The 22,554-nt window shown below is 45.5% G+C and overlaps 1 protein-coding gene across 1 annotated transcript in view; it reads right to left on the bottom strand.

Annotated features, from left to right (window-relative positions):
• Nucleotides 1–22,554, bottom strand: part of TMEM108 (transmembrane protein 108) — a 233,458-nt gene that overhangs the window by 9,314 nt on the left and 201,590 nt on the right. The window contains 2 exon segments of the mRNA XM_054701012.1: nt 4,057–4,668; nt 4,671–5,483. Coding sequence (XP_054556987.1) covers nt 4,057–4,668; nt 4,671–5,483 — 1,425 coding nt within the window.

Below are 22,554 nucleotides of genomic sequence, written 5' to 3'. Positions count from 1 at the left end.
TGGAGGAGGGCTGTGGACAATCATTTCCCTCCTTTAGAGATTGGGGGATCAGTCCTGGTTAGACATGAGGCCACAGCCTGCGGAAACCAGATTTGGGGCCTGCCTAGCCGACTCACCATCCTGGCAGGTGGGAATATACCTGATGAGGCCCAAGAGGGGTGTGGGGGTGTCCCCAGCAGGGAGTGCAGGTTGAGAAACAGGGAGAAGAGCTGAGAGAATGTGGGCATGATGTCAGGTTGAGTGAAGAGATGCCATTCCCTGGACAACCCTGCCTTGCCCTAAGGCTGCTCCCCATCCAACTCTTTCAATTGGTTCAGAAATCCCAACGAGTCAAATCACCTGGTCAGTTCTTCTGGTTCCAACTGCTTCTACTCTTTTCACTAGAAAGAGTAAGTCTGAGCCAGGTTATCTTATATAGTAATTATGAAGTCATTTTGGGCCTGATTTGACTAATATTCAGAGAACATCTAATATGGTCAAGGAGCACAAAGATATGTTATCCCTTTGGATGCCGCACTGCTACCCTTTTGGCAGTTACCATACATCTAGAAGGAAGCCAGGCTGTGCTGAGGCAAGGTGCGCACACACCACATGTATGTGGAGTCAGCTTAGAGGTGCTACTCGGTTCTGGCCAGGTTTAACTTGAGTAGGTGATGAGAAGTACCTGCAGCTGGCCTTGCTTCCTGTCCTCAGCCTCCATAAAGCCCCGTCTTTTTCTGGGGAGGCTGGGTGAAAACATACTCAAGAATGGATGGGACTTATTCAGCACAGGCCAGGGAGCATGACCTCCGCTGATGGAAATGAAGGTGCAATTCAGGTTCGGGGTCCAGAGGCTTCTAGCAGAAGGTATGGATTCCCTGTATCCTGAAGGTGGCAGTAGAGACCAGCTCAGGAGCCACCGGCTCCCTTGCCCCAGCCTTAAGTGGCTGGATCTAATCAATTTCAGGCCTCAGCATATCTGAAAATGTGTGTGGCCATCTGTCATGGCTCGGGAGACAAAGCATTTCTCAGTCCCCACACACATATATCTGCCCAGGTGTTGGTGGGGGGCTCATGATCCAGAAGGACAGGTGGACTGATCACATCCTTTGGTGGGCAGACCTAAGGTTTGCTATGGTCACCCCTTGCTTCCACTAGAAGCAGGGGACTCACCCATTCACCCAGCAGCCCTGGTCAGCTGAAGTAACAGAAAAAAGCAGAGTCAGGACTAGCGTGGGCCTGAGAAGTCAGACTGAGGGAAGCAGAGCATGCACCTTTTACCAATCAATTGTCTGAAACAGCCTGCAAACTGACAAGAGGAAACCCATCTATGAGGGTGGTAGCATGAGTTTTAGGGTAAACACAGCCATGGGGAAGGCACATCCTAGACTTGGAAGAGTTCTCCTAGACTGATGACTAGAGTGGGGTTGAAAACAGCTCAGGTAGTTACTCATCTATGATTTCAAAGAGCACAGCACTCTGAAGCTGGACAATCATTCCCATATGAATGACAGCTATGGTCGCACAGGAGTCAGGGCTATCACAAGGACAGGAGCTGTATGTGGATATGCTTAGTGAGGCCTTACGGGCCCCTCCTATGCAGTGGAGATGCAAGACAGAAGCCCAAGGGAGTGGGGTCTGTAGTTCCAAAGGGCTACATGTGACCAATCTGTACAAAGGTTCATGTCAAAATATTATGTTCTATCCTTATCACCTGCAAGCTCCTATCAGAGTGCCAGAAGCATTCTTGAGGGGCACTTCCAGCTGTGTCTGCTTCTGTCTTGGCTGACATTATGCATGGCCTACGCAGTCTATGGGTTTTCCTGCTTTGCAGTAAATCTGATCTAATTTCAAACTCATACATAGCAAACAGGCTGGGTAAGTAGTATTAGGAGTGCAAACCTAGGTGGGTGTGAAGACTAGATCTATTTGCTGTCCAGCCCAGGCAAAGCAGGAAGCCTCATTGGGGTGAGGGCTCTGGGAGTTGGGGAGGGAGCCGAGTCACACCTCTCTGGTTCCCTAGTATTGCCCTGGCACATGCTGGGTGCTTGGCAATATTGTGTTGAACCTGACAGATTCTACCAGATCTGAGCTGACTCATATGCACTTGGGAATCTGGGCAAGTAGATTCACCTGGTGACTCACTCCTCGCCTGTGAGTTGTGTTCCTTGGGCAATGTGTTTGTTTTAATTTTATCCCTCTCATTAATCTGTTTTAAGGACAGTGTGATAAAAAATAATGGGAACTCACTTTGTAAACTAAAGCCTCTGGAGATGTAAAGAATGGAAAATGGATAAGTTGCCCCTAATGTGGTTATTTTCCAAATATGACCATTATTAACAATTTATTGACTAGCAGTGCTACCTTTTCTCACTGCAATTCTTTTGCTTCAGAAGTGGGAAATCAGTTTCAAGAATGTATGCATGCTCCCAGAAGAGGAAGTAAAGATGCCTAATGAAAGTATGAAATATGCAACCTGCAAACCTTTTCATTTTCCTAAAATGGGTCCTTGAGCAGTAGTAGGCCACCCCCTCCCTCACCCCCCAACATGAAAAGTTTGCTTTGCTTATCAACTTGAAGGAGTCAGAAAGCCGGTCTCCTGGGAAGAACTAGATTATAAAGATCTTGCTGAATACAATGCAGAGCACAAATCGTGTTCATGTTGGAGGCATCCTCTCCTGCACTGGTGTTCAAGTGGCCCAAGGGATGAGGAAAAGCTAGGAGAAAGGTTCTGTAGAAAGTTTCTGGGGCTTCATTCCTCTTGAGGTCAGGGTGAGCCCACTGACACTGTATGTGAAAGGCGGTACAGCCAACAGCTGACTCTAGCGCTGGCTGCCCGCATGCCACCTAAGAGGCCTGCACAAAGGCACTGCCATCCCTTCTCCTTTGACAGGGCCCGGTATGTGTACAATGCTGCGATCCCTTCTGGGGATGCAGCGCCATCAAGAGGGGCCAGTGGGAGGGGCAAAGCCAGGGCCAGGGCTATGTGGCCCTATGAGGAGACTCAGAAGCAGGCAGCAGCTTGGAAAACGAGAAGACTGTATATTGAGAGTCATTTCAAAATCTCAAGGGATTGGTATGGGTTAAGTGGGCATGGTTTAGGACCAAAGAGTAGAAATTAAACGGTGGTAAATATCAGGTCCCCAAGGGGAACCACCTGAGGGTTAAGGAGAATAGACTTCCAATGACTGTGGAGCAATGCGTGCTTCTCAGGTGGAAAGGTTCATGGGAGGCTGAAAGACAATTACTTGGGGTGGGGCGGGGCTGAGCATGGTGAAGACACCTGTGAGGTTATCAGAGAAACTAAAAATCTAGGATCAAGTATATGGGGCAGAGGTGAAGAAAGCACTAAGTTCCTGAGCAATTAGGTCAGGTTCTTTATGGAGACACTTGAGGAAAGACTGAAAGGAATGACAGGCAGGAGCAGGAGATGCCCAGGAAGAAATAAAGCTGGGGCAGGAAGGGCAGAATAATTAAATTCACATGTAACCCTCAAGTCTCAATTTAGTAAAAAGAACTGTATTTTTGTCAAGCTGACAGAACTTCCAGCAAAGTCAGGGCTTCATCTTTTCTTTCTGAGGGGTGGCAGGAGGAGGGGGGCGTGGGAGAGCAAAGAGGAGGAGAACCCACGAGGGAGGAGAGGAAAACCATGAAGGCAGATGGAAGGGAAGTAGGACAGGAAGAAGGCAATGGCGTGGCTACCTGCAGGTTCTAGTTTTGGAAGTAGCCCTTTCACCTATGATGTCTGTGCCTTGTCGCTGCAGGCATCGGCAGGCTGCCCTGAGGGGCGTGCGGCAGGGAGGTATCATGTCAAGAGCCTGAAGACAGGGGCTTCTCCCCAGCTCCTGGGAGCTGTGCTTGTCTGCTCAGTGGGTGTCTGAGTCACTGTCTGGCAGAGCTGAGGGTAGGGGGCAGGGATACCCTATGCTTCTTGTCCTGCTACCTTGTTTCCTGAGATTCTGGAAGCTCTCCAGCTTTTGGTGGGAACTGCCCAACTCCGGGCAAATGAATTCTACGGACAGACAAGGTTGTAGAGGGAGAAGAGGAGGAGGAGTGGAGAGAGGTCGAGGCACTTACAGCATGAGGAGATGGGCACACTGATGGCCAGAATCACCCAGATGATGTCCATCTTGCTCAGGCAGATGGTGGCTCTGTGTTGGGGTTTGTCCCCTTCAGCCACATGGGAGATGTTCCCTGCTGTTCCAGGCTTCCAGGTTCCTGCAGGGACCAGGCGGTTGAGGAAGTTTCCTGTGGCTGTGGACACCGTTGTGGAGAAAGGGCTGGGTACCCTGTCAGACATGGTGGGGGTGGCCGCAGTCTCCTCCTCAGCTTGGGAAACAGTGCTTTCTGAGACCCCGGTGGGGTGGGCTGGGACCTGTGGGGTTGTGGAAGTTCCCTGAGGAATGCCCGTGGAAGGGGCAGAGACACTGGCATCGAAGGCAGCCTGGGTGGGCCCATCGGAGGCCTTGAAGACCCCAGAGCTGGCAGATGGAGGTCTTCTGGTGACAGCAGGGGTGTCACCAGGGGTGACAGTAGGCCAGGAGTCACTGTGGCTGGGGCCATCCTGTGGGTCACCACGGTGGTGCTGAGAAGGCACTGTGGCAGCTTGTGGACTGCTAGGGGCACCTGAGGCTGCAGTGGTGTCCGGCTTCCCTCCTTGGCTGGTGAAGGTAGAACCACCCCCTGGTCTGCTCTGCCAGGTCCTGTCTTGTCCTCTGTAGGCACCAGGGGGTTGGTGGGAGGTGCCCATGAGGTCCTACTGGGCACCATGGTTGCAGCCACTGTCTGGGGCTGTGGTGGGGAGGAGCCGCTCCCGAGCGGATTCCTGGAGGTGAGGGCAGGCGGGTCAGACTCCACAGACCCTGTGAAGTTTCCTTTGTAGATCTGAAAGATTTTGCCCAGGGGCCGCTTCTGCCCTAGGTGCGTGGAACTCTGATTTCGGCTGCACTGGCCTTCCTTCCTCCCAGCGTGGCCAGTGGATGCAGGCTGGACAGGGCGTGATGAACTACCAGCCCCCTTTCGGGAAGAGCCTGGGGGCCTGGGGGGCCTGCGTGTGGCCCCCCGGCTAGGTGCTGAGGTGGGGTGACTGGTGGCTCCTGTTGGCTTCGTCAGCAGAATGGTGGGCACAGCCTCCCCTGGGGGGCGGCTCTCAGAGTGAGGGGGTGTGGTTGCCATGGCAGCAGGAAGGGGCCCCATGGGCAGGGAGCCTTCGGAGTAGGGAGTGGTTGCTGCCATCAGGGTGGAGATGGCATTGGTAGGAGGGTGATCATCTGGGTGGGACGTTGTTGTTATCACGGGAGCTGCAGCCTGTGAGGGGGGTCCATCAGGGTGGCGGGTCAGTGTCAGCATGGAGGAAGGGGCAGCCGCCATGGATGAGTGTCTGGTAGAGTCGAGGGGTGCTGTCACCATGGTGCCTGAGGGGAGGACCTGAAGAGATTCCCTGGGAGACGGTTCTTGGGTGGCAAGTACTGGTGCTTCTGTCAGTGCCAAGATCAGGAGGAAGCCTTGGGAGAGAGACAGAGAGAAGAGGTGAAATATCTGGGGAGGAGTTCAGAGGGCATTCCTTACCTATGAACTGGTAAAGCTCCAAGATCCCAAGGGCAACATGAGGAGCGTTCCTGAGGCCTGCAGCGCTGCCCGACACCAGACACTCCTGTGAAGTTGGGCCAGGTCTGTTAGGAAGATGCCACCCCGCATATTAGTTCTCCACCCAAGGGTGGCTTCTTTGAGCAGATTGGGACTGGGAATGTGGAAGAAGGCTTATGGGCTCTGGGTGCCTACTGCACCCCTGCAGCCAGGGAGTGACAACAGCCTGAGCACAGGGCAGCCGGCAGCTCTGTGACACATCTCAGTCCAATGAGGAAGGCAGAGCTAACCAACTCCTGTGCTTTTTCTCAATCTCCCACTTAGGAACTTGACAAAGGTCTAATCACTCAGGCATCTGTTCATTCCGAGCCACTCACCAAACAATTGAGGAGGGTCTAATCTTCCACCACCTTGGGGAACACAAAAATGAACAGGGTAGTTTCTGGCCCTGGGTGAGCTCACACAAATCCATAAGCAATCCTAAAATAAGGCAAAGATGTCACAGCGCCATGCATAAGAGACAGGGGTACAGAAGAGGGTGACCAGATCCAGCAGAGTCTGGAAGAGAAGATGTGTTCCAGAAAAGGTTGCTGGTTTTATAGTTGTCATCAGTGTTAAGTGTGTTTCCAAAGGCAGTTATGGCGCGGAACTCAGGAGAATCATTGGTGGTTACCAGCCTTTGCATAGAAGGAGGTGTCCTTCCCTCTAAGTATTGAGAGAGCATAGACATTGCATGATGGCCAGTGCAAGCTTTCAGTTCACTGAGAAAATGCACAAGGTCAAAAATGTATAAATTTAGAAACATGTCTAAATATGAGCAGATTTTATTAACCACAGCATGTGCCTATCTTTAAAAACAATATAAATGTGAGATGGAGGGCATATTTAGATTATAGACTGTCAGACTGACTAGCCCATAAAACACTTGGCTTGGGAAGAGCTGGTCGCTGCTGCAGGGGGGCAGACTGACAGTCCCTAAGGCCTGATTCTCACTTGTGAACCTCTTTTTCTTGACATGAAGCCTTCTGGGTCACTCTCATGCTCTTCCTTCAGTCCTGCTGGCCACCCACACAGTGGGTAGAGATCTGGCACTATCTAGTAATGCTCTGGGGCTTCCCTACCCCATAAGATTCCAGGAGGATGAAGAGCCAAAGGAGGGGTGCTGGTGGTGATTCCCAGGACTCCCGGACGGGCAGGGAAGCTGCTGCAGGGGAAGGGAGAAGCCTTGGTGAATTCCTGGAGGCAAGAGGGGGAGATAGTTTCCTGGCAAATTTTTGGCAAAAGGTCCAGGATCACTATCAAGGCCATCTCCAATTTAGGTGAGGACCAGTGTTCTCCGTACCCTGCAGCTCTAAATTAATGGGTGAGAGGGGATTCAGGGACTATAGAGGAACAGAGACTGTAGCACTGAGATCTAGGACTAAGAATTTGCCTGAGCAACCCATTTTTTTCCTCAACTTTCATTTGTGATCTGGACCCAACATCAACAGGATGCTCTGCTTATTCAAATCAATCCTAAAAACTGTTTACTGAGCATCCACTCCTGCCCAGTCTCTCATCCTCAATTAAGCCTCACAACTACTCAGGGAGAGAAGTGATACTTCACAGTTCCTCAGAAGTATAAGGAACTCGGGTAGCATTCAAAATGCTTGCTCTTCCTGGTCAACCACCAGTTTGCACAACGAGGAGGACAAGGGCAGTACATTGAGCCCACAGAAGAAGCAACAGTGCTGGTCTATGCTGGCCATTCAGGGTTCCTCCAGTCTTGCCCTGCAGCTTAACTCCCAGCACAATCTACTTGTAGAACTGGCGAGTGTGACCTCTGCTATCACAAGCCTCTGTTTGGCTCTCAAAGAACTCGGTTCAACACAAGCATTGTTACATACTGGATTCTACTCCCCCAACCTTCATCCACTGAAGTCGTAACTCCCAGCAACCTGGAATGCGACTGTAGTTGGGACAGGGTCTTTAAAATGGGGTGATTCATGCAATTTGCAGCAACATGGATGGCGCTGGAAGGGATCATGCTCAGCGAAATAAGCCAAAAAGAAAAAGAAAAATACCGGATGGTCTCACTCATAGCAGGAATCTAGAAAACTTAAATAAGGGACCAGGAAAATGAATAACTATAAGAAAGTGAAAATCAAAATCAACAAAAAACTATGAACCAGAGACACTTTTTGGGGGGCGGGGGTGGGAGGGGAGGGATTGGGGTCAGAATGGGGGGGCTGCAATTGTATGGGGAATATAAAAATAAAATTTATTATTTAAAAAAAAATAAAATGGGGTGATTAAGGAAACAAACCAACAGGGTGGGTCCTAACCCAATGTGACCCATGTTCTTACAAGAAGAGGAGATTGGGACACAGACACATGACACACACACACACACCAGAATGCTTGTGAAAAAGGCTGTGAGAGGTCTTGGTGAAGGTGGCTCTCTACAAGTCAGGGAGAAGGGTCTTAACAGATACCAACCCTGTCAGCATCTTCATGTTGTCTGTACAGCTTTCAGAGCTATGAGAAAACAAATTTCTGTTGTTGAAGCTATCCGTCATGTGGTACTTCACTATGGTGGTGCCAGCAGACTGACAGAAGTGCCTTCAATTAGAGAACTCCAAGAGGTGAGGCAGAGACCTGGCTTTGTGTGCAGGTAGTTTATTTTGGGAAGTGATCTGAGAGGACAGTCATGCATGGGGTGGGGGAGGTCTTGACAGCGAAGCAAGGAAAATCAATCCCAGGACAGGTTATGAGTTGATCAAGGTGGGCAACTCAAATTCACTGGGGACCTCTGAAGAACTGAGTAGACAGAACCTCAAATTGTTGGTGTGTGAGGAGCACTATTTAGCCAGAAGCTCCCATCCCCACTGTTCGATGACTGCTCCATGGTGCTCAGTCTACTGCAAGTTCCTGCTCATGCAGGAGGCCCATGTGGCTGAGTCACAGAAGCCCTGCCAGAGGGACTGTCAGGCTATGTCTGCATCCAGCTGGTAGCTGCAGTGACAGCTGGAGTTAAAATTAAGGACCCAGAGGATTCCTGGGGTGGAGAACCAGATGTTCTGACTGGACCAGAGATGAAGGGTACAGTCCTTTGGCAGCAGCATCAAGGGTAGCACAAGCCTTTCAGAGAGACCCCATCTTACTCAAGTGATGGGCTGGGAGTGGGTGGGTGCAGGGAAAGGAGCCCCTGTGTCTCTAGAAGAATTTTTGCAGCACCTCAGAGGCAGAGGGGTAACACATCCTGGTCTTTAAAATACTCAGAGAAAGAAATTCTCTTAACTTTCCCACCATGAACACACCAGGGGCTAAACCCACCCCCTCTAAGTTGGGAAGTGTATGACTGGAATCCTTCTTGCTGTAATACTCAGTGTGAGTAGATACGTTGCTGCTAGTGTTTTTTTTTTTTTTTTTTTGAAGTTGCCAACATCCTCTGAAATGATTTTTCTCTCTAGTACAACTATTAAATTACCTCTCGGCTTTTTATTTTTTTAGACTTTAATCTCTGGTGCAATGACTGGACACTGCCATCTTGGTCACAAAGGATCTTTGCCTGGAGGATGACATTTAACTGTCACAGTTAAAGGGACCCTAGAAATAACTTAAGCCATTACTGTCATTTCACAGAGGGTGCAATGGAAGGAGTGACTTATCCAGGAACACGTAGTGTGTTGGGGACACAGTCTAGAACACTATTTTTTCAAAGCAACTTTTCATTTCTTAGCATTAAAAACTGCTATAATATTGGACTGTCCAACACCTCCAACTGCATGTCACCCTTAATATGGAAGACAGGAAAGAATAGCTCTCCACGTCGCATCAAAGGTTAACTGCTGAATGGAACTCACACACTGTCACAATAACTGTGCAAGGCCTTCAACTCAGGGCTTCCCTAACAGATGCAAATTTTCATTCAAGGCCCTTTGTGCTGGTCTGCACACTCCCCTCCCCACAATCTGGGGCTACCGTCTCTTTGCATATCATCTGCATAGATTTGCATAATGGCCTCTGGAGGCTCTAATTCCAAATATATATAAGAGGAACTAAAACTAAAATCTAACTTGATGTGCTTTAAATGTGTAACTGATCTTGAAAACTTGTAAGAATAAGGACAAGTGTAGGGAGTAAAAACTTAACAGATTGCTGGGTGCCCAGATGTGGCAGGAAGACCTCCTCCTACCTAGAATTCCAATACATACATGATGCCAGGGCCCCAGGGGAGGAAAGGCTGCCTTCCTTTTGCTGCCCACAGTCCCTATTGGGCATCATATCTGCATCTTGCCTAGTAGGGGACTTGGTAAAGAGAAAAATGGCTAGTACACACGGAGAGTTTCTTGAACCATGGACTCAAAGCTAAACTTGTACTTACATCTTTAATCCTAATGACCAGACGAGGTAGGTGCTATTAATAGTTTATGATTATTAATTGCAAATGAGGAAACGAAGCACAAGGGGGTACAGGAACACACCTAATTTCACATAGCTTGGGGAAATGATGGGCTTCATTTTGAACCTGGCAACTTGGCTCCAGTCACTTTCACTCAGTTCTCTCTGCTCTGCCCACACCTTTCCTCTTCTAGGTTGCTCTGTACATGCAAAAGCAATGATCCATAATCTTTTGGGAACTGATTTTCTATTTATTGGTCTTTAGAATTTTCTTATCATCTGTTTTCTTCTATTTACAATTCAGGGCTCTGTATGACCCATTGGTATTCTGTTAACAATCCAATTCACTATTATGCAAATAACTGGGGGGGACTTGTAGTATAGTATAATGTATAATAAAAGTGCTGGAAATCCCTGCTTTAATTCCCTCCTATTTCCCAATACTGGCAACTCAGGCACATTGCAGAAAATTTTATGGTTTTTCTTTTAAAGTTGGTAGCACACACACAAGATGTATATGTTACAAGTGAATAAATGTTCCCTTACATATGCAAACATAATTCTATATAATTTTTCCTTGTAATTTTTAATATCTTCTAAGTAGAGCTTCCCTCCCCATTAAACTAGATTTACTGCCAGATATTTCCTCTATTGCTGCTAAACCCTTATGATAGAATCACAAGAGTCTGAGAAGGCTTTTAAGCCATCCTCCCTTGTTAAGCATGATGGCAGCTCGCCATCCCAGGTACTTGGTGTGGTAATTGAAAATTTTGTCTGCAAGTTCATTGATGCTCTTTCTGCCAAGAATTGGAGTCTGTTTCCCTATCATAGAACATAAATGGGGCAGAAATGACATCACATGACCTCCCAAGGACAGGGTAGAGAAGGTCAGGCGACTTCCATGGGTTTCTCTTGTAGGAAACCCCGTGACCTGGAGGCCAACAGAGACCACGGAGGTCAGAGAGTACAAGTTCCCGGGGACAGAGAAAGCATGAAGGACCATGTAGAAAGTGAGAGGAAGGCCTGACAAGTCCCAGCCAAGCATCAGAAGTGAGAGTGAAGGAGTAAGAAACTCCCAAACAGGAGATATTTTGAGTTAAGAAAGACATTTTGCATTCAAGTTCTCCTATTATCGCCATTAGATGGGAGGGACCCATGTATTTAAGTCAGCAGTAACAGGATTTAAACTCAGGATTCTTTGATCCTAGCTGCTCAAGACCCCAGGAACTGAGAAATTTTTGATCCAGGAAATGTCCTACATGATCAGAAAATACTTTATGAAGACAGGTAAAGACATAACAATAGTAACATCTGTGATGACCAGAATTATGAAGCAAAACTTTCCCTAATGGCAGAAGATACTAGGGGCAATTATGCTGCCTTTTATCTTCATCTTTAGCTTTTTTGCATTCAGTTAAACTTGGAATAAATATTTTCTGCATAGGCCTCCTCTGGGATGGCTTCCTGGGCTTTGAAGACTTTGTTAGGAATCCCTCCTTGCTGCCTATAACCTCTCTTATTCCAGCCCCCATCTCTTTGAGTGGAAATAGCCAGTGTCTTATCTGTTTCCCTGTCTGATAACTAAACTGCCAGAGGGCAGAGACTATTTCAGGTTCAATGTTAATAGCTCATATCTAAGTCTGCCCTTGGCTACAACAAATATTTGATGAAGAATAAGAAACTCTCCTAAATATTCAAAATATATAAGGAACCCATGTAACTCAATAGAGCAACAAAACAAAAAACAAATCTGACTGAAAAATGGGCAGAAGAACAGAATAGGCGTTTTTCCAGAGAAGATACACAGATGGCCAAAAGGCTCCTAAAAAGATGAGCAACCTTATTAATCTGCAGGGAAATTCAAATCAAAAGCACAATGAGATATCACTTCATAACTGTTAGAATGGTTATTATAAAAAAGACAAAATAACAAATATTGGTAAGGATGTAGAGAAAATGGAACACTTGTGCACTGCTGGTAGTCATGCAAATGTACAGCCACTAAGGAAAATAGTATTGAGATGTCTCAAAAAATTAAAAATAGATCTACCATATGACCCAGCAATTTAACTCTGGGTATTTATCTGAAGTAAGTGAATTACTTGAAGAGATAGCCACATACACATGTTCATTGCAGCATTATTTGCAATAGCCAAGATACAGAATCAGTATACCTACAGATGGATAAACCAATAAAGAAAATGTGATACACACAGAGAAGAATATTATTCAGTCATAAAAAGGAAGAAAATCTTGCATTTGTGACAATATGGATGGACTTTGAGGCCATTATGCAAAGTGAAGTAAGTTGGACAGAGAAAAACTAATACTGTATGGTCTCAATTAGAAGTGAAATCTAAAAAAAAAAAAAAAGAACTTATAGAAACAGAACACATTGGTGTTTGCCCGAGATGGGGTGGGGAGTTGTGGAGAAAACGGGTGAAGTTGGCTAAAAGGTAGAAACTTCCTGTTATAAATAAAATAAGTCTTGGGATTAATGTACAGCATGGTGCCTGTAGTTCACAAAACTATATTGTAAATTTGGGCCTCCCCGGTGGCGCAGCGGTTAAGTGCCGGGCCATGAAGCTGCCAACCGGCCCCTGCAGCGCCGGTTCGATCCCCAGCTGCTGGCGAGGGTCCCACATGGCGCGCAGACCTCTCCTGCCGCCCAGACCTCTCCTGCCGCCCGCTGCTCCCCTCAGCAGCGTACTTTATCAGTCTGCCTGTTCTGTTCCCTGCTTTGGCTCTGGTGAATACTCTCGCCCTCCCGTGCTTCTAACTGTACCCAGTATAAATAAATAAATAAAATCTTTAAAAAAACACAAAAACAACTATATTGTAAATTTAAAAGTTGCTAAAAAAAGCAGATCTTAAAATTTCTTATCAGGAGAAAAAACTTCCTAACTATGGGAGGTGACTGATGTTAACTAAACTTAATCATGGTGATCATTTCACAAGGTATAGAGGTCTCATATCATTATGTTAAATATCTTAAACTAATAGTATATGTCAATTGTATCTCAATAGAAATTGGGGAAAAAAGAGGAAACACTTCTAAATTACTCGTTAGCTGAGGCACCTTGTATTTTCCATTGTGAGCTATCCCAACCCACTTTCTCTTCCTAAACGTGACTGTCACTTCTTTTGAGAGGTAAGGCCTGAATGCCTTTTCCTCAGATCTGGGTGTGTGTGTGGCTGTGGGTGAAGTGATGTTATGTGACTTCTGAGGCCAGGCCCAGCTTCTTCTGAGTGCTTATTCTTGGGTGCCAGCCCCCTGCCATGAGGAAGTTTTGGCAGTCCCATCCACATGGAAGGAAATGAGGCTCCTGTCTTTCAGCCTAAGCTGGACTTCTAGATGACAGCCAGCATTCGCGAGCCATGGGAATGAGTCATCTTGACCTCCCCTACCAGTGATGGGGTGGAGCAGAGACAAGTGATCCCACCAAACAAAGGCTTTATGAGCAATGTGAATGATTATTGTTTTAAGCCACTAACTTTTGGGATTGCTTCTCAGGCAGCAATAGTAACTTGGATACCACCTGTGTAGAAGTAAGATTACAGCTCTTTCAGTGACCATTCTAGATTTAAAGATCAGGGTTTTTTTTTTTTTGGTGCTGGAACTGAACAGACTGATTTTGACCCGAGTTGCCTACTGTCCTCATTTCCTGCCCAGACTCAAGGAAAGGGAAACAATCCAATTCTGGGCTCTTTGTATAGCATCATGATTTCTCATCTACAGCTACAAGTTCACCCAAGAGAAAAAGGAATAAATGCATAGGAGGAGTGTCATAAAGCATTCTGGCATCCTGGTATAAATGCGCTTTGTGGGCTGGGAGGATGCTTGGAATAAAGCTGGGGGCTGGTGTATAGTACCCACATATTGAAGGCCACCATCTCCTTACAGGAGTTGCTATTCTATCAATAAAAGGGAAGGTCATCACATATGACAGGAAACAAACTCACATCAAAGATTTCTCTCAGACTTTCCAACAACAACAACAACAACAACAAGAAAATGAGAATCAAAATTAGATGGATAAAAAGGTCAACTCAGACTCAAATAAAATATCAGGATCATTAATATTCGGAGAACAGCACACTGACATCATGAGAAAGAACAAAAACACACCAGTCCAGACTGCTTTGTATTCTCCCAAAAGGAGAAGGCTCATAAAAAATGTCCCATGCTTTATATTGTTAGGACCTAGTAAACACTACCTCAGCCAGGTGGTCAAGGTCAACAAGAATGGAAGTCATGGAAATCGTATGTACTCTTGTTAGATACCATATCTTGGTAGTTTTTGTTTCTTAGACCCATAACCCCAGTCTAATCATAAGAAAAACATCTAAAAATGCTACTTAAGGGATATTCTACAAAATATCTGACCAATATTGCCTGAAAACTGTCAAGGACAACAAAAACTAGGGAAGTCTGAGAAATGTCACTGCCAAAAGGTATCTAAGGAGACTTGACTATTTAATGTAATGTGGTAACTTGGATGAGATCCTGGGACAGAAAAAGACAGTAGGGGAAAATGAAGGAGCTTGGAATTAAAGTATGGACATTATGAGCAATCTATCAATATTGGCTTATTAATTGTGACAATGTATATAGTAACACAAGGTGCTAATAACAGGAAACTGGGTACAGGGTGTACAGGAACTCTGGTCTATCCTTGCAACTTTTCTGTAAGCTTAAAGCTATTCTAATTTTTAAAAAAGTGTTCCCCAGAGGTCAGAGAGCAGGAACAGTGTGAGGACGGTCCCAGGGGTGGGTTCCGGAAAGGGACATGGCTGCAGGGAGGTGTGCAGGCAACTTTCTCAGCAACCTGGTGTGGGATCATGTGTCACATAAAGATGTGGATGGGGGTGGGGGAGATACTTAGCCCCTCCTCCCCTAATGTCAGCTTCTGGCTCCTCAAATCTTCCAAAATTTAGTGACTAAATTATGATCTAACTTATCTAATATGTATTGGAGTCTGCTCTTAGAAAGAGAAAGGGGAAAATATTCCATAACTGTTGCTTCTGTCTTAAGACTATTGCCTACCTGAATTCCCTTTGATTCTCATCTTTTAAAATGTTGTCATCCAGGGTCAAAGAGCAGTTTGGAGGTGAGAGTCTCAGGGAGATGAACATACCGTTTCTTAACCTGTTCAAATTCCAACTGAGGGGTCAGGGTAAATGCCACCGTCATAATACAAACAGTCAGAGCTTTTTTTTTTACCGAGGAAGCAGGCTGCACAAAATTGAAAGCTGATTTATCATCACCATGGAGTTAGAGTGCCCTGTTGTTTAAACATGGCAGCTGTGTAAAGTGTTGGACATGGATATATTTACCTTCATTCAAAATTCTGCCCATATCCCTTTCCTGCTAGGTGATGATGCATCCATCTTCAAAAGCCCAACTTGACTGTCACCTTTTCTTGATAAGGTCAAGGGCCCTTCACTGTCCTGGGAAGAAATAGTGGCTCCCTGCCTAGTCATTCCAGGGCATTCCATTCCCTTCATTTTGTGGCTCTTCTCCCCACAGAGCCTTTCAGTTGAGGGCATAGTAGGAAGGCAAGGGTCTAGGGCCAGAAGGATTTAGGTTCAATTCTGACTCAAATTTCCTAGTGGGGGGACCTCAGGTGAATTAGCCATTTTATTTTTCTCAGCTATACAATAAAGATGACAATATCTAACTTTAGGGTGCTTTCAGGAGTGGGGCCTCAGAGGCCCACACAGTGCCTGGCATTCAACAGGTCATAACTGTGATTAGGGTCGTGAGCTTTTTGGGCATCTGGAGCCCAGGAACTAAGTTTATGGCCAGATTTGCACTAGACATGCCATTATGATTTCTTTAAAAATAAGTGAGAATAAAGGAATACTCAATTCCATACATTTGAGTTATATAAAGCTGTTGGCCACAAATTTAGAGATGCTTCTATCTTTGAAAACAATGTCAACAAAAAGAAAGCAGTAAGTAAAGTGGGTCCTGTGATGTGACAGTCTGGGGTATGGGTGTATGTGTATTAATTCATTTTTACGTTGCTTGTTTTGGTGATTAACACTGACCGATTCAAATGAACACACACATCCCATGGCAGAGTGAGGCAGGAGTAGGCTGAGATTGGAACCCACTTCCAGCAGATCTATTTCCAAGACCCTCTCTCTCAAATGCACTTACTACTGCAAGTTCCAGTCCTAATTACATAACCAAACAAACATTCATTTCTTTCTAAATTCTAAAGAGAGTATTTGCTAGAATTTAGATTTTACAAAGAGAAAGTCCCAGCTTTAGCTTCCAGATTCCAATACCCTTAGAAGTTTTGATGAGAGTTGCAAGGAAGTAGAACAAAAGGGAAGACTTACTTTTGGTGGGGGGAAGGGCAGCTGACAGGGCAGACCCACAAGAGCCTTCTCTAGGGATGCCCTAGAAAAGCCCATGGAGACTCCAAAATTCTTGGCTCCATTAAACCCAATAAAATGATCCCCCCAGAGCCTGCAGTCCCATAGCTTGGGTCTGGTTCAGCAGGCACCTCAGCAGCATGATAGAATCTTTGGGACTTCTGAGAAAACCCTTGGACACCTGGGACATGCCCAAAGAGACTGACGCAGACCTGACCTGTGCATCTATCTATCCTTAGCTTCAAATGTGCAAAAGTTAGAAGAAAAGGTAGTTTGATATGATCGTGCCTAAGAGTCCCTTACCTAAAAAGAACATTGGGGTTTTTAGCCTGACACCCTCTTGGGCTGGCTGACAGTATGAAGCAGCATCTTCCAGCGCCCCTCCTCAAAAAAGAGCTTGCGAAGGGGAGATGGGGGGAGAGGAGTGGCAAGGAGTGGAGAGGAGAGGAGAGGAAAGAAAGCTAGCAGGGAGTGTGACTAAGTGTCTGGGAAGAGGGGATTAGGCAAGGTGGAGGCTGACTGTAGAGAGGCTGATGTCAAAGGTGTCTGCTCTCTCTGGCATGCTGGCTTGCCTGCTCCAGAGTCTCCTGAAGCTTCTCCCTGACTGTCGTTCAAAGCTGCTTGATATTCCTGCTCAGTTCCCCAGTGGTGCTGGCTGCAAGGCTGTCTGCTTCTGTTCTGCTCAGTTGCCAAAGGTTCACTGCCTGCTTCAGTTTGCCGGGAACAAAACGGAGCAGGCAGCACAGCTGTGCATGCTTGTGAAATTGCCTGATTTCCCATTTCAAGGCAGGATGCCCATACTCCAAGATATAATTTAGGTTTGGGGCATGAATTTGATTTCACAATTGAATTCTGACACTTAGTGCTCTAGGCCGTGCATGCTTGGGGATTAAAACTTTCCTCCTTCATACCAATACTGGACCTCTCACAAATTCTTAATTTCCAGTTATTGAGTACCTCAGGACTGGTTTCTACTGAAGAACTATACAGGAAAAATGAAAAAACTAAACAAGGAAGTCGACATAACAAAACCATTACATAAAGGATATCATACGTTTTATAATCACTTAACAAACTGAGGATAAATTTGGAAAATTTGAATAAAATTGGCTGTTTCATTTTAAAAAATGTTTGGTTAGCCTGGCACTCTACCAAGAAATTTTTATATACCATTTAACTCAATCTTCACAAAATTCAATGAGGTAGAAAAGAACAAATTTAAGCCATGTTCTGTAAGATTATAAGGGTATCCACTCTCCACCTCTTTATTACCCTCTTTTGGGAAATAAATCTGTGGACTCAGTTATCAGAATAATTCAATATGGACTTAGAGTTGACTTTCTGGAGGAAACACTAATTTTATCTTATCCATATCATGCCTGGGAGATAAGAACAAAACATACAGAACAGGGCGAGAACAATGGATATGCTCTGCAGTTCAGGTCTATGTTGGATGTAGCAGATTTATAGGCAGCTGTTTGCTAGACAACCCATGAAAACATGAACTCAGAAAGACTTCTTGGAAGAGGAGAAACCTGAGACCTCATGTTCATTTCCTCATTCACACACTCAAGAAATATTTATTGAGGGCTAAGCTGAGAGTGGCTTTGTGATTCCCATATAAACTGGCATCTTGATCTCAGCTGTTTTGTTCCAGGCAAGATGCATGCTATTACCATAGTCCCTGTCCAGGGGTAATAAAATGCATATTGTATTGGGAAAGAAAAAGAGAAAATTCTGAAAAGGTGAGTTTATCCATTGGTGGGAAACACTTTGAACTTTGTAACGTTCAGAATGAGGACACACATTTAATAAGCATCAGTGATTTTGCAAGCATTTTATTCCTGCAAACTGTTTTGGTACTCATAAAAACTTGTGGGTTTCATTTCCTAAAACTGAGGTTAAAAGATTTATTCAAGGTCACACATTCAAGGGGGAACCAAGATGCACATAGAAGTAGAGTCCTGCTTTTCTCTATCCCCCCTTCTCTCTCTTTTTCTATTTCCAGATATGGACACTGCCAGCCACAAAGCCCTTTTTGAGGTAATGCTTGAAAACTTCTGCTTCCAGTGAGCTCATCACCTGCTCAAGGAATTCCTAGCTTCAGCAGGCCTGGGAGAAGACCAGTGAATAACCACATGCCCAGGCTTCCAAGGGCTGTTCCACTCTGAATGGCCTCTGCTCCAAGTATACATACTCTTCAAACCCTGCCACTGACCGGAAATCAGGAAAGTAAGATCAGGATCAAAACTGAAGCACAACATTGAGAGTGGGCGGAGCAACATGGCGGCGAGGAGACGCTGCGAGTAAGATCTCCCATTAAAAAAAGTTAATAGGGAGGAAAAGCGGCAGGTCCCAGTGAGAACTGGGATACGGAAGATAAACGGGTGACGCCAGCAAACTACCCGAAGAAGAAAGTGGCCATCAAAGAGGACCAGAAGGGAGGGAAGCGCAGAACCCTGCTCCCCTCCCCCGCCCACAGAGGCGGCACTCTCCGACCCGCAGAGAGGAGGGAAACAACAAACCAAAACGGCCCACAAGAACAAACGACGCAGCAAGTGGGACTGTGAGTGGAAAGGAACTATTGCAGCCACCACACCCCGTGAACGGGAGCGGTGGAGAACCCTGCAGGATCCGCCGCGGCGGTGAGGGAACGGCTCCGGGCGCCATTAGAGAAGAACAAAGACCCCGGGAGACACGCACACAGCCCGGGCTGCCGGTAAGCTGGCGCGGGAAAGCTGCGCACTCGGCGCGCTTGAAAAGTAAGTGCAGACCGGGATCGCGGCTGCCCAGGTCCCCGCGCCTGCGACCTAGGCTTGCAGGGAGACGACCTAGGCTTGCGGGGAGACGCGCGGAGGTCCTCACTGAGGTGAAGGTCCCTCCCTGAGTGAGCAGGAACCAGGCGCCCAGGCACGGGAGCGGTGCAAAAGGCGCCATTCCCTCGCCACTGAACTGGGCTACAGCCCGCGTCCTGGAACTGAGGGCTTTGAACTGAGACCCTGGGCACGAAAATTCGGGGCGTGGGTTCTCCACGACGGTGGGGCACAAGGCACACACAGCACCCCAAAGCTGTTGAGGTGTACCCTACCATTCCCGCTCTGTTCCCTGTCCCACGGGGTGGGGGGAGGCGAAAAACAGCCCCCCAAGGACAATAGGAGAGATCTCTGGCGCCACCTAGCGACCAGGAAAAAAAAGTCACTAACACCCCATAAAACAGGAAATTTCTTAAGACTGCTTGAAAAAGGCAGAAGGCTTCTGGAGGACCCAGTGGCCAGCCGGGAAGTTATTCCACGCCAGGCCCCTTCCGACCAGCAGTCTGAGCCCACAGAGGGAGCAGGCACCCACGTCCGGGGCAGACCGGGTGCGCAGAAGAGTGTGCCTGAAACCGCAGGCGCAGGGACTGCATCCCGCTTCGCCATTTGAGAACAGGGACATTTCTTCAGTAAAAACTGCCTAAAACCAGCAGAAAGCTCCCCCAGAAGACAGAGATGGCTCCTGGAAGAGCCAGAGGGGAGCGGAGAAGTTCACCCAAGATGTCAGTCAGTCCGAGCAACACAGTGTCCCAACGCATACGACAAATTAGAAAACAGACAGTAGGGAGTAGAAGAACCACACGCAACCTAACAACTCCTCAGGAAAGAAGCACACCACAAAAAGAAAACCACTCCCCAGATTGCAACGACAGCAACTTGGAAGAACTTCTGAGCCTTCCAGAAAGAGAATTTAAAATTGCCATGATTAAAAAAGTGATAGATCAGAAGAAGGAAATTGAGTCCCTAAAGAGGGAAGTAAGAGAAATGCAGGAGATCAAAGAATTAATGGAGGAACTAAAGAACTCTGGGAAAAGCAATGAAAGCAGAATAGATGAAATGGAAGAACGAATAAGTAATCTTGAAGACACAGAAATAAAAAGAACCAAAACAGAAAAGGAAAGAGAAGTACGAAGGAAAAAGAATGAAGAAAGACTTCGGGAACTATCTGACTCCATGAGGAAAGGAAATATAAGAGTTATAGGAATTCCAGAAGGAGAGGAGAGAGATGTAGGAACAGAGAAAATATTCATGGATATAATTGAAGAGAACTTCCCAAATGCGAAGAAGGAGCTGAAAATTGATATACAAGAAGCAAGAAGAACACCAAACTTCCATGACGAAAGGAAAAACACAGCAAGACACATAATAGTAAAGCTCCCAAGAATCCAGGACAAGGAAAAAATAATGAAGCTGACAAGAGGGAAGAAACAGATAACATTCAAAGGAAAACCAATCAGGCTGACATCAGACTTCTCTGAAGAAACACTACGGGCAAGGAGAGAGTGGAGGGACATAGTCAACAGACTCCAAGAAAACAGATGCCAACCAAGAATACTCTATCCCGCAAAGCTCTCTTTCCTCCATGAAGAAAGAATATGGACCTTCCCAGACAAAGAGAAACTCCGGAATTTCATTGCGACTAAACCCCCACTCCAAAAAATACTACAAGGAATCCTAAAGCCAGAACCTCAGAGGGACGAATAACAACGAAAGAAGACCAAAAAAAAAAAAAAAAAGTTATTAAAAGAATAAATAAATAAAATCAAAGGAAAGACAAACACAATGGCAAATACAGATGCTAACATATCAATATTAACTCTAAATGTAAATGTACTAAACTCTTCAAAAAAAGACACAGAGTTTCAGCCTGGATTAAGAAACAAAACCCACCTTTTGCTGTCTCCAGGAACACATTTAGCTACAAAAGATAAAAATAGGCTCAAAGTCAAAGGATGGAAAACAATCCTACAAGCAAATGGGCCAAAAAGAAAGCAGGAACAGCTATACTTATATCAGATAAAACAGACTTCAAACTCAAAAAAATAAAAAGAGACCCCAATGGTCACTACATTATGATTAAGGGGACAATACTTCAAGAAGAAATAACACTCATTAACATATACTCACCAAACGAAAGAGCACCAAAATATATCAGACAACTGTTGTCCTCTCTGAAAACAGACATCAGAGAAAACACATATGTAGTGGGAGACTTCAACACACCACTATCAACAATGGATAGATCAACAAGACAAAAAATAAGTAAAGAAACTAAAGCTCTAAATAAGGACCTAGAGCATTTGGGCTTAACAGACATCTATAGAACACTAAACCCAAAAAAAATGGAGTACACATTTTTCTCAAGCGCACAAGGATCATTCTCCAGGATTGATCACATACTGGGGCACAAGACAAACATCAACAGATACACCAAGATTGAAATCATACCAACCATCTTTTCTGACCACGAAGGCATCAAACTAGAAATAAATCATAAAAAGAAGGCAAGGAACTATCCTACCTCATGGAGATTAAAAGCCACACTACTGGAAGACCACTGGACTAACGAGGAGATCAAAGAAGAAATTAAAAAATTCTTTGAATTGAATGACAAGGAGGACACCAATATCCTAAATGTATGGGATGCAGCAAAAGCAGTAGTAAGAGGAAAATATATAGCAATAGAAGCTCACATCAAAAAACAAGAAAGAACTCAAAGAAACAACCTAATCTCGAAGCTCAAAGATCTAGAAAAAGAACAACAAAAAAACCCCAAAACCAGTAGAAGAAAAGAAATAATAAAAACCAAAGCAGAAATAAATGAAATTGAAACTAAAAAAACAATCCAAAAGATCAATGAAACCAAGAACTGGTTCTTTGAAAAAATCAATAAAATAGACAAACCCTAGCCAGGCTCACAAAGGAAAAAAGGGAGAAAGCACAAATACACAGGATCATAAATGAAAGAGGAGAAATCACAACGGACACAGCAGAAATCAAAAGAATAATCAGTAACTACTATGAACAGTTATATGGAAACAAGTTCAACAATGTAGAGGAGATGGACAAATTCCTACAACTCTACAATCACCCAAAGCTAGATAAAGAAGAAATAGAACACCTAAACAGACCAATTACAAGCAGCGAAATTGAAATGGTAATCAAAACCTCCCCAAAAACAAAAGCCCAGGACCTGATGGATTTACAAATGAATTCTACCAAACATTCAGAGACGAATTAGTGCCTATCCTTCACAAACTCTTCCAAAAAATTGAGAAGGAAGGGACAATACCAAACACGTTCTATGAAGCCAATATTACACTAATACCAAAACCGAATAAGGACAACACAAAAAAGGAAAACTATAGGCCAATCTCCCTAATGAACACTGATGCAAAAATCCTCA

This window comes from Talpa occidentalis, unplaced genomic scaffold (genome assembly GCF_014898055.3).
Source record: "Talpa occidentalis isolate TD23 unplaced genomic scaffold, MPIMG_talOcc4v2.1 talOcc4.4, whole genome shotgun sequence".
Lineage (NCBI taxonomy): Eukaryota > Metazoa > Chordata > Mammalia > Eulipotyphla > Talpidae > Talpa > Talpa occidentalis.
This window is presented reverse-complemented; position numbering and strand designations above follow the sequence as displayed.